The sequence below is a fragment of the Mauremys mutica genome, chromosome 10 (assembly GCF_020497125.1).
Source record: "Mauremys mutica isolate MM-2020 ecotype Southern chromosome 10, ASM2049712v1, whole genome shotgun sequence".
Taxonomy (NCBI): Eukaryota; Metazoa; Chordata; order Testudines; family Geoemydidae; genus Mauremys; species Mauremys mutica.
The window spans coordinates 11,434,550-11,447,067 of NC_059081.1; the positions used below are offsets into that span (position 1 = coordinate 11,434,550).

The 12,518-nt window shown below is 43.2% G+C and overlaps 1 protein-coding gene and 1 long non-coding RNA gene across 5 annotated transcripts in view; one reads left to right on the top strand and one right to left on the bottom strand.

Annotated features, from left to right (window-relative positions):
* Positions 1 to 11,911, bottom strand: part of MYLK (myosin light chain kinase) — a 325,041-nt gene extending 313,130 nt beyond the window's left edge. Inside the window, exons 1-2 of one of the 4 annotated variants that reach the window (XM_045031714.1) lie at positions 2,059 to 2,196; positions 1,385 to 1,538 (exon numbers count right to left, since the gene is read on the bottom strand). Coding sequence is in view for 1 of the 4 variants with exons in the window: in XM_045031713.1 (XP_044887648.1) it covers positions 2,059 to 2,170 (112 nt within the window). In the remaining 3 variants the exon portion in view is untranslated. Of the gene's footprint in view, positions 1 to 1,384; positions 1,539 to 2,058; positions 2,814 to 11,016; positions 11,078 to 11,759 lie in introns of those variants that run through there. The other 3 variants (XM_045031718.1, XM_045031717.1, XM_045031713.1) reach the window with 3 other exon arrangements.
* LOC123378200 lies at positions 5,464 to 11,922 on the top strand. The gene is made up of 3 exons (XR_006582502.1): positions 5,464 to 5,639; positions 9,781 to 9,889; positions 11,650 to 11,922. It is a non-coding gene; the product is annotated as an uncharacterized LOC123378200 (long non-coding RNA).
* The last annotated feature ends 596 nt before the right edge of the window (positions 11,923 to 12,518 follow it).

Genomic DNA, 12,518 nt, shown 5'->3' on the forward strand with positions numbered 1-12,518 from the left:
GCAGACAGGAGGTGGGAGGATTAAGTGGAAAAGAATTCCCAAGTGTGCTACTCTATGGCATGAAGTTAGATTGCTGAGAAGTAATTTCCCCCTCCTCCTAGCAAGCTAATAATTTTAAGTATCCCACTCCCTCCCACCACTATTTATGCATTATATCTGAAGGAGGTCAATAGAATTTAACCCTTGGTTGAGGCACTCAGGGCTTTGAGCAACGCTATCAAAACTATATCAACAGTCCATAATATTACAATAAAAAATCTTCTTAAAGATTCAAAATACATAAGTATACATTGGAATAAACATTTCTATGTATCTGAATGCACACACTTCTTTATATTTTAAAGACTCAAAAGGTGTTTGAGTGAAAGTAGTTGCAGTGGTAATTACAACCTAACCCACTCAGATCTGCTCTAGACAAGTCTTTGCCGCTAGCAAACAGAAGACATTTATGGTTTTTTAAATTAATCATTGATAAGAGGATATGCTGTACTACCTGTTTTTCAAAATAATGAATTCCTGGTAATAGAGGCTCAGTCCTGCAGTCCCTGTTCATGCAGAACTTCATGGGAAGCCCTAAAGCTCTTGATAAGAAAACAAAACAAAAAAACTTCCCCAAAAAATACAGGGCCAGGACCAATAAAGAGCCGTGTGTTAGTTTCTGAGATCTATCCTGAGCAAATGATACACAACTCCTATAAGAGTTTTGCAGGAGAAAGGACTTCAGAGATCACACCATTGCTGGAGAGGTCTTAATAATTTTGTGGGAAACCAAGACTCCGATCTTCCTTAAGTACATGTTTCTCTACTTATGCAAGAAGTTCCTGTTGACTTCAGTAGGACTACTCAAGTGTCCAGTTCTTGTGCATCAGTGTTTTGGCATCAGGGCCTGCTGGAGCATGAACTGTGTTTTTCTAACACTGCCACTTAGTACTAGGGTACATCCCCATGACAGATCCCAGAGGGGGTAAATCACCCTTGCTCCATTGACTTCAATGCATTTTTTATTTCAATGGAGCTAGGGTGTTTTACACCAGATGAGGAGTTGCCTGTATTTGTCTTCCTCCCTCCCGCAAACTTGGCACAAGAGCCTTCTTCCCTGCAGCTCCTGCCATCCGGAACACCTTTCTTCCTCTCCTCAGCATCTCAAACCTCAGCTGAACACAGCTCTTTATTCCCTCGCGTGAGTGCACCACTTAAACGACACAATAGCGGATTGAGAGAGAAATCAGCTCCGGGCAGCTTTTGGAAATACAGTTAGTATGAAAGAAGCTATTCACAAAATCCGGCCGTGGCTCTAGGAGGAGTATGTGCTACTTTGTATGACGGATGAGACTATAAAAATAAAGGGCATTGCAGTGTGCGTTAGCCAAGGAGGAGCTCTGACCTTCGCTCAGGAGATTAGTTGCAACGTCTCTTGTCTACAAAATCCCAAGCGATGCAAAACAGCTTCAGGCTCTGCAATGTCGCTTCCTGTGGCCTCTCCCGCTCACTGTCACCTCGCGACTGGTTTCCAAACGGCCCCTCACACAGAGCTAGGGCTGGGAGAAGGAAAAAGTTTTCATTCCCTCCCGTCCTCCTCTCCGCTCTACACCCAGCCAGGGCATTTCACACCGGCTGGTTCCGAGACCGCTCCCGGCCGCAGCCCCTTTATAAAGCACTGGGCAAACTGGTTTGCATGGGCAGGGAAATCAAACCACGGATTCACACGCGCGAGCTTTCCCAGGAGCTCCCAGCGAGCTGGGGACGGATCCCAGGCTCGGCTTGCTAGCGGCTGAAAGCACGGCGAGTTCGCCAGAGAGCTGGGCTCCTTCGCGTGCACCGACCCTGCCGCTGAAGCGGACCCTGTTCGCAGAAGTAATTTCCAATCAGGCCGAGTCTGCGGGCAGAGAGGCGCATTGCCCCCGGCGGAAGGCGGCTCAGACACAACCTGCTCCCTGGCTCGCAGCCCGCGCCGGGCAATTGACAAGGTCTTTCCCCAGGCAGCAATGGGAGCGGGTGGCTCAGAAAGGAGCCGCGGCGAGAGCCGGGGAATGAATGAGCGAAGAGGGAGTTACTCACTGCGATCCGCCGCGGCTGCTCCGGGAAGCCTCCTGGGGGAGAGGGAGAGAGACCCGGAGGGAACTTCAGCCAGCTCCCTTCCTCCTCCTGCAGAGTTCCTCAACGGCACCATCCAAGTGGGGGGTTTGAAGCTTCCCGGCCCCTCACAACAGCAAGAAACGTGGGGTCAGTTAATGCCTTAGCGTTAGCAGCAGCCTTATTAGGCAACGTGTGCAGGGGTTTGGGCTGGGGAAGGCGGGTTTTGTGCGCGCGCTGGGAAAAAGTTTCAGAGACAGCCTGCTGCATATGGGCTGCTGCACTTTTGACAACAAACGTTGGTGACCTACAAGGGAGGGGGTGAGAGCTGTGCATGTGCAGTGGAGACGAATGCAGCTGCCTGACCTGAGACCGCTCGGTACCCAGAGCTCACACCTCCTCCGCAGCTCAGAGATCCCCACGGCAGGCAGCCTGCCGCGCTATCCCAGAGATCAAAGGAGCACGCAGGCAGTACACAGAAAGGAGTCTGATTGGAGAGATCCCAGGGCAAGGAATCTTACTCCCAAGAGCAGATAGCACACAGAGATCAAAGGAGGACACATCTACAGAGAGAAGTTGATTGATTTATGGGAAAGGTCCGATTCCCGCTGTCTTGCGCCTGGTGGGTGTAAAAACACTATCAAATCAAGCTCCCTCCCTCACACCTGTGACAGTTACACCCACTTTGCACACGTGTGACAACACAAGGTACAAAGCAGTGGGGGAAAAATGAAAGGCTATTTTCAAACTTCTCTCTCATAAACAACAGAATTGGAGAAGAATTTTTGTGTAGGGTTTAAGATCACAGACACTGGGTGTTTTGGTTTTAATAAACCATTTACAGTTCAAAATCAGTTACATTAAGTTTTAAACTGATATTAATGGAGGGACAATATAAATCCTGTTCAGAAAAGTAAATGCAATCCTTGTTTTAAACCTAGATGTATAGATTTTGGATATGGGTGTCATGGGCTCACAGTCCACTGCGATCAGGGCCTCTGTCTAATATTACTTGCATATTACCAAATAAGACTTTAAAACATATTAAGTTTATCCCTTATATAAATGCAAGAATGCTCATTGCTTCTTATTGGCAATTTTAATGACTTAAGGGTCTGATCCCGCAAACATGTCTATAGTGGACAGGGGCACAGAAGTGTCAGCTTTGGGATAAAGCCTCTTCTTGTGCGCAGGTGTGGCTCCCATTAAATGCAAGCCCCTTGAAATGTGACTCTTAGTTGTGGTTTGTTTAATGGTGGTGGGGTGGAAGGATTGCTTCCTCTGGATATTTTGAAGTGTACAGAACACAATTTGGGTTATAAATCTCCTTTTCTCCCTGGTGTTCCTTAAATGGGTCCACACTTAAACATGGTGGCACAGAAAAAAAAAAAGGTCTAGGATAAAAACAAGCACCAATTCTGTGCATTACTTTCAAGTGATGTCAACAGCATTACATTTGTAGAGACTTAAATATTCTTCATTCTAATCCTGGGATGAATTTTGTGCACGAAAACAGTAACAATGAGCATCCTTTAAAAGGAGGCAGCATTGGATACCACTTTTGCTGGTACATCATCTATCTCACTGAGCATTAGCTACTGGTAGATAAGAAGAGCAAGTTGCACTACTAGTCTAAGAAACCTCTCTTTTGGTTCTCTCTTGTAGTACTGTGTCTAAAGTGCAAGGCTAAGGGCAGGTCTACACTAAGGGCGGGGGTTGAACTAGGGTACACAAGTTCAGCTACATGAATAGCGTAGCTGAACTCGAAGTACCCTAGTTCGAACTACTTACCCATCCAGACGCCGCGGGATCGAAGTCCGCGGCTCCAAGGTCGACTCCGCCACTGCCGTTTGCAGTGGTGGAGTTCCGGAGTCGACCGGAGTGCGCGGGGAGTTCGAACTATTGCGTCCAGATTAGACGCGATAGTTCGAACTCTGAGAAGTTGAACTCACCGCGTCGACCCGGCAGGTAAGTGTAGACTAGCCCTAAGAAGACTCCTCCTTCAGCTAGTTTGAATCCTCATCATATAGAAACAAAAGCAAACATATATGGAGTCCAACTTCCATAATCTGCCTGGCCACTGGTACACAATGGCTGTTTAACAGGAAAGGCATTCACATGGCGGCAGCGAGAGGGAATGACACTCTTCCCATTATGCACACATACAAGTGCTTGGCATAAGAGTGGGAGCTTTCATGCACCCACTCACCCAAACAGAGCTGGTCTTAGTTTTTTTCCATGCCCCAGCTAACCAGCATCTATGCAATGGCAGCACCTTTGGGGATGGAGCTCTCATCTGTCCAGCAGTTTTGACCAAGTGTTCGAAGCCACTGCCACTCTATCTCCACTCCAGCTTCTCTAAACCTGGAGTTTCACTTTCCTTTGCTCAGGGAGCACAGCTACTGGTGCTATTTTCTCCAAAGGCACAGGGAGGAAATGAAACATCTTCCCTACCATTGCTGAAATTTTGGGGAGACAAACAGATGGTACTCTCCAAAGCTCCACCCACTTGAGACACCAAAATGAGATGAGATGCCAAAACGAGGCCAGCCTCACAAAAGATTGTGCAGATGTTCAAAAAATGATCATAAAGGCTCTACTAAACCCATTGGGCTTGGTTTAGCTTCACCGGGTTTTGGATACAGCCAGGGCAGGGATGGATTAGGGCATAGACACAAAAGACATGTCTTGCACCTCAGCTCTCAAAGTCCTTCAGTGACATCATAATCTCACTTTTGATTTAAAAGATGATTCTAGCCTTCACAATCACAAAGAAGGTATGACCTGAGCATCACTAAGGAAGTGACGTTTGCCTTCAGCAAAGGAAGGAGCTCTGGCCATTAAAACCACTTAGCCCCACAACCAGCACTACAGCAGGTCAGGCCCCTGCTGGCATATAGAGCACTGGCTCCCCCTTAGTGGAGCTTAGATGCTCCAGTCTGTCCCTCTGGGCTTTTGGCTCCATAGGTCAAATCAGGAGGGGAAAAACTAAAGGTATCAGCCTGCTCTTCTTTCCATTGGCCTTTGGAACTGGCTAATGGCAGAAGGGAGTGAATGCAGCACCTTGCTAAACTTGGCACAGCACAGACACAGTGTGCTCCCATGTTCCAGTAACATTGTCTCCCAGAGCCCCTGCAGGAGCTATGCATCTCCCAGGGTGGGCCTGTACTTTAAAGACACCCCAGGAGCCACAGGATGGACTGAAAGTAAATATTTCTGCTCCTTTGGCATTGATATTAAATGAGATCATGCTTTTGACAATGAGTTTTCTAATAGACTTAATGGATGGTGCCGGGTAGAGTAATTCTCTACTGCTGTTAACTGACTGCTTCAGTTTTTTAATTGTAAACATCTTTCATGCATCTACTCCAGGGACACATTTAGGAAACAGCAGCTGGATGGATTTAAAACTTGTCAGAGCATCTTGACCTAACATTTATATTTCTGCAATGTGCAAGCCATGGACTGTAACCAACAAAGCCCTCAGAGAGCTTACACAGCTTCTGTAGGGCAATGCTCAGGAAACAAATGAAGGATGAAGTTACTTTCCTAAACACTTCCAGTGGGTAAGTGATTGAGGTTGAACTGTAAAGGCTGCAGTTCAGATGATTATCAGGTAATTAAGAGCAGAGCTGCATCAAAGGAATCAGAGTCAGTGTAGCACTGGGCAAGGGGAAGGAGGATATTCTTCAATTACAAGTGGGGATGCTTCTGTAGAAGCTTTCAGGCTCCTTTGCTGGGAGAAGCTACAGGGAGTGCCATGACCCATGTATTCAGGGCTGGCAGCATTTAATACTCTCTTCTTTTCACTCAAACTTCTTCTCCAGAAAGTAACTGAGAATATGATCAGTATTTGGTCTCACACATAATTAGAGCTGTGAAGCTACAGAAAAACCCACCAGGTAGACAAACATGGCTATAAAGCCCAACAACAGAGACCTGAGCTCCCCTGAATGTTCAGGCTCTGAAAAAAATGCATTGAGTCTCTCTCCCTGGTGAGTGTGAGGGCCTAAGCCATCTTTTTCTGCAGAACGTAAACTCTTGTTTAAAAATACAAAGCAGTTTCTTGCCTTTGTGATTGTTGAGATAATTTTCCAAATATGAACCAATGTAGCATTATCTTCCTGAGTCTGTTCTACTGCCTCCTGTGCCGCTCTTAGCTTTTCCAAGCAGTAACAGAGAAAGCTGCAAAACTGTCAAGAATCGTATCAGTTTCTCACTGCTGCTCTTGCTGTTGTGGCACACTGGAGATTTATATTGGGGGAAGAGGACCCAAGAAATGGAGGCAGGAGTAGCGATAGTATAGCAGAGGTTTCTTTCCTCTCCTTGCAATAGCAAGAGGCTCTGGGAGAGGGTAGTGTAGTAGAGACTCCCCTGCTTACAGCAGCCAGGAGGTTTGGGAATGGGTAGAAGAGACAGGAAGCTTCATCAAACTTACACTCTAATGCAACAGTGACCTCAGCAGTGTTAAGGCAGAATAACTTCCCAAATGCACAGAATGTGGGACAGATAGAAGCATATGAGGGTACAGTCGAGTGCAAGTTTTATGAAACTGGGGTAGTGTAGTGTAGTGTATAGGAATTGGGCCTTTAAATCATTTGTGAGCCCTCCAAGGATGCTCACTGTGTTCTGGAAACCAACCACAACAGCAATATGTATATACAGTAGAACCTCAGAGTTATGAACACCTTGGGAATGGAGGTTGTTCGTAACTCTGAACAAAATGTTATGGTTCTTTCAAAAGTTTACAATTGAACATTGACTTAATACAAAAGAAAAATGCTGCTTTCCCTTTATTTGACATTTAACACAGTACTGCATTTCCTTTTTTTTTTTTTTTTTGTGTCTCTGCTTCTGCCTGATTGTGTACTTCTGGTTCCAAATGAGGCATGTGGTCGACTGATCACTTTGTAACTCTAGTGTTTATAACTCTGAGGTTCTGCTGCAGCCAGTCTTCTCATGTTTCTGTAGATTTAGTAAACTTGATAACCTGGACCCAGCTGTGCCCATTTGTTTTCTTCTTATTAGTGTTGTGTAAAGAGCAAAAGCCACAACAGGTATGTATTTTCTGGGGGTATCCGCTGGATATGGAAGTAGAAGCCTTGCGACATGTTGAAGTGTGTTACTTACAGTATGGTAGGCAATATGAAGAGGGAAAGGCATGCACAAGTCTTTGCCCTGAACTTCGTATTTCCATGCTGTTCAGGTTTTTGGGTGGATGAGGCGTGTCCTGATATAATCTTATCTGTCATTAAATGTAGTATTTGGTTGCTAATATAGAAGCACTTGCGCTCAAACATATGCACACACATAAAGTGGTCAGTATTGAGATTTCTACCAGTTGCTCTCTGTGTGCCTTGCCTGTTGCCTTCATGTTTCACATCAGCCTTTGACCATATATAGCTATATACATGTTCTGGCACCACTGGAGCTTAAGGTACTACATAAGTGTAGATATAATTGTTAATAACAATTAGGAGATAGCATCAAAGCAAGTAATAAGCAAACATTCTTTATGCTGCCAAATTACTGATGAGAAGAGGAATAATCAATGTATCATCTTTGTAGAAAAAAATAGGTGGAGCTTATAAAACCATACAATATCATCAGTGAAAAACAGCAGGTCAAAAATCCAACTCCAGAGAATAAACCAATCCTGTTCTGCTAATTTTAGCAGAGAATATTGTCAGCAAATTCCACCCCAGCTAAGAAGTTATATGAACTTTAAGCCCCCGTGATGTGTTACTCACATTTTTCTGTGTTTAAAGTAAAAATCAGAGGGGGTAGCCATGTTAGTCTGGATCTGTAAAAGCAGCAAAGAGTCCTGTGGCACCTTATAGACTAAAATGTTTTGGAGCATGAGCTTTCATGGGTGAACACCCACTTCATCGGATGCATGCACCCACGAAAGCTCATGCTCCAAAACGTCTGTTAGTCTATAAGGTGCCACAGGACTCTTTGCTGCTTTTAAGGTAAAAATGAAATTGAACAGACTAACTAGCCAGGACTGTGTGTAAGGCATAGCTGGGCTTCTGTGAAAGAAACGTGTTTTACACACTTTTAAAGTCACGGTCTGTTCCTCTTTTCAAGGAATTCCTTTTCTTCCTCTGAATAAAAGATTCTTCAGTTAGAGTCTTGTTCTTTTATAGTTGTGGATATTTCCAGCCTAAACATACTGTTGGCCTGAGTTCTGTTTTTCTCCAAAGCCAGACCCCTATAATTTTCAGTGGCATCCACATTTTTTCCTTCTTTTTAAAAATGCACTAGGGAGGTCAAGTGGGTTGTATGAGCTGTAGCATTGTTCCAAACATTCACACTTAGCACCAAAAAAGGGAACATTTAATAAACAGATCACAACTAGGAATGTGTTGGAATGTTGATCTTTTGATGATCATAAGAACTTTCAGTCATGAGGTCTAGTTAAATATCCCAAGTACCGTATTGAAAAACACTTCCAGTGACTATTATTTTCCCCATTATCTGGGCATACATTTTAAAGTCAGCTCACAGGGCTTCTGAGCCAAAAAGATCTTTTGTGATGCTAAAAAAGAAAGATACTATATTAAAACATACCTTAGTTGTAGAGTGCCTAGCACAATGGGATCCTGGTCTAGGACTACATACTATGGTAATACAGTACAAATAATAAACAATTATGATGGCAAATGGGCATCTCAAATTCTAGTCTAGTCTAAAGGCATTTCACTCTTTTGGCATTAGAAAGCAGAACTTTCTTTATAGATAGGTTGGTGGAATTGGCAGTGGAATGACTCTGCAGTGGTATTCAAATATATTTGTTTATTATGGAACTCTTTAATCTCAAAGAAAGTCTTTTATCTAAGTAGCCTGATGTGGGAATTTGGACAATGAACTGTGGACATTCCTGAATTTGCAAGTAATGGGTTGAAATAAAAATAGACTATGTGTTAGACTGGGTTCCAGAAGAACCACTATATTTTATTATTTTCCAAGAATAAAATGCTATTCTTAAGTTTAATGAAGAAAAAAAACCTAGATATTGTGAATAACCAAAATAATTAGTTATTTTGGTTAGTGCTAGTGTTCCAGTAGCACTAAAATCAGAGTTGCATTGTAGCAGATGCTATAAAAAACACATAGTAAGACACAGTCCCTGTCCTAATCAGTATATCATCTAAATAGACAAGAACATTGTTTTAGAACTGGGAAACTGAGGCACAGAGAATAAATTATTTGCCTATAGTCAGGTGGCAGAGGTGGTAACTGACCCCACATCTCCTGAATCCCACTGCAGTGCCCACTGCTAGATCTCTCTGATTTAATCTGGCAAAGGCATTCAGGTTGACTCTATTTCCACCAAAAGGGACTGATGTACCATAGCAACACAGCTGTCAACATCTACAAATTGTTACCAAGGGCAATTTTCTGAATAAGCCTGGAGTATCTGGGCTATCATGGTCACCTTTAGGAGTATTCACATTTAGGAGTAAGGGAGCTAGGGTGACCAGATGTCTTGATTTTATAGGGACAGTCCCGATTTTTGGGTCTTTTTCTTATATAGGCTCCTATTACCCCCTACTCCCTGTCCCAATTTTTCACACTTGCTGTCTGGTCACCCTAGCTATATATAAATATCTTCTTAGCAGGTCACAGAAAATTAATACCATATTTAAGCTCTTCTCAAATTGATGAGAATAGGTACTAAATCCTATCTTCTCTGCTCCACAGATTGTGTGATGACACTGCATCAGTATGAGATGTTTCATTGCCATGTTGCAAAACATTCCATCAAGATAGCAAAAATACATACAGGATCCAAGTGAGAAGACATCCAAAGGTTTGGAATTCAGATAAACATCCTACTATGTGATCGTTTATCTGAATTTATGGAAGAACCAATGAGATCTCATGTCCCTCCCATACTCAAACACCCACTTTTGCTCAGTGAAACTTGGCTCCCTTTTCCTGCTTCTTGGAAGGGAGATTGGTATGCCTTGCATCAGCTGCCTGTCTTTGAATGCATATATCAATTCAAGCATTGCAGCGATCCTGCCCCAGCAACTTCTGGAAAACTGGTATTGCGCATAAAATCAGTCTATACATTTTGCTGCCAAAGTTTCATTTCAAATTGGAGCCAACACTTTTATTAGTTGGAAATATTGTTTGTATCCTATATAACAACTTAATTAACAGTAAAAAAATATGACCATCTTGGAGACGTGGACATTAGAAGTAACCTCGTCAAATCCGCATGCTTGAAACCAAGAAATAAGGATGGTCCTGTGGTTATGGCACCAGACTGGTACTCAGGAAATACTGATTAAAATCTCAGGTTGTCCATAGACTACCCATATGACTTTGGGCAAGTCACTTAAACTCTCTCTGCTTCATTTCCCTGTCTGTAAAATGGGGATGATAATAATACTTCCATACATATACTTTTTGTCTTGTTTCTTTAGATTGTAAGCTCTTCAGGGTAGGGACTATCCTTTCCTATATGTTTGTACAGCATTTAGTAGAGTGGGTCTAAGGGCATTACAGCAATATGGGTAATTATAATCAAAGACTGTGCTTTTATGAAGTGATCAATTAGTAGAATAAAATGATTCACCAACAAAGAGCCTGATCAAACTCCCAGTGAACTAAATGGGAGTCAGTTCAGTCCCCCAATGAATTGCAACAAACTCCTGAAACCAACTCCCCAAATGTTATTCCAGGGCCCCTGCTTTCTGCTGAAAACATTTCAATGCATGTTGCCCAATGGTTAGAGAATGTCCAAATGAGTTATTTCATTCATGGAATTATGTTTAATAAATTAGCATTGTTAAGGCAAATTTAACAGTGGACTGAAAATAGCGATTAATCATCAGAGTTTAAAAACACATGCTTGACATAAAGTTTGCCTGTTCTCATTACATTTTGGAAACTGGTGAAGTATTAATGGCTTTACTGTTATTAACATACCTTGAGGCTTTAAGCTTTTCCACAGCTGTTGGGAAGCCCTTCTCCTCAACACACATAATCTGTCATTCCAGGAACTAGCTTTGTCAAGCAACTCATTTGGCTTCAGTAAAGTTGAATGACAAAAAATACCATATTTCATGCAATTAACATGATTTGCTTTTAATATTAACATGTATGTGAGTCCCTAGTTATGAAGTCCCATGATAAAGAGATGAATGGTATAGAAATGGCAAATCACTCTGTTTTATTTATCCTGTTTCCTAATGTAGTAGGGTGACCAGATGTCCCGATTTTATAGGTACAATCCTGATTTTGGGGTCTTTTTCTTATATAGGCTCCGATTACCTCCCACCCCCTGTCTCGATTTTTCACACTTGCTGTTTGGTCACCCTATAATGTAGGAATAAGGGGACTTCAGATTAAATAGGGAGACTGCAAGGCAACATATTTAGAATGGAAGTACAAAATACACAGCACATAATTAACCTGTGGAACTCACTGCCACAATATATTACAGAGGCCAAAAGCTTAGTGGGACTCAAACAAGGATTATCCATTTATATGGATAATAACATCCTCAGCTATATTAGGTAGCATAAAAATGTATATATGATATAAATTCTCATTGTTCAGGACCAGCTCCTACCTGGAATAGAACATTGTCATGAGGACTGAAAACTGGCTAATGGACAACAAGCAAAGAATAACAAGAGCCTGAGCATCTAGTTGCTGTGTAGACTTACCCTTTGTTCGAAGTCCCAGGACTCTGCTGGAGCCTGCTTACTCCTAGCAGTCTCTGTTCTCCCTGACTATTTAAGTACTTATCCACAGAGGAACAGTCATTGGGCCAGAGAGAGAAGAGTGGAGTGAGAATGCTTCTGCAGTCCAGTGATTGGGGCACCCATCTAGGAGGTAGGAGACCCAGTCCTCCTATGCTGACCACTCTTTCCTTATTTACTCTACAGTGGAACAACTTCAACAGGAGAGATTGAGAACAGCTCCTATCAGAATATCCTATAGCTCAGTGCTGAGCTCACATCCCTGAGAAGTAGCAGACTCCTTGTTCAAATCCCTTCCTCCTCTGGTAGCGAAGGGGGGGAATTAAACCTGTGTCTCCCACATCCCAGGTGAATGCTCCAACTACTGGGATAAAAATTAGTAGTAGGTAGACTCCTCCTCTATGAGCCATTTTGTGTGGAGTGAGGCCAGTAGCTAACTCATTTCTGCAAGAAGCTGTTTAGGCAGCCTGTTCCTATTAGTGGATTTGCAAGCAGAGACAGGTGCCTTCCTGCAGTCTGGACGTAGCCACCTATCTCCATGAGAGGGGTGGACCTTAGCACACACCCCTATGGTTGGCATTCTATTGGCTACCTGCGGTGGCTTCCTGCCTTGCAGGCTGGCTTTTGATGGATCACAGTCTAAGAAGTCTATCAATCCCCATTGAGTATATAGGGAGCCTAGGCACCTAACTTAGCTTTGAGGATCTCAGTGTTGTTCCTGTG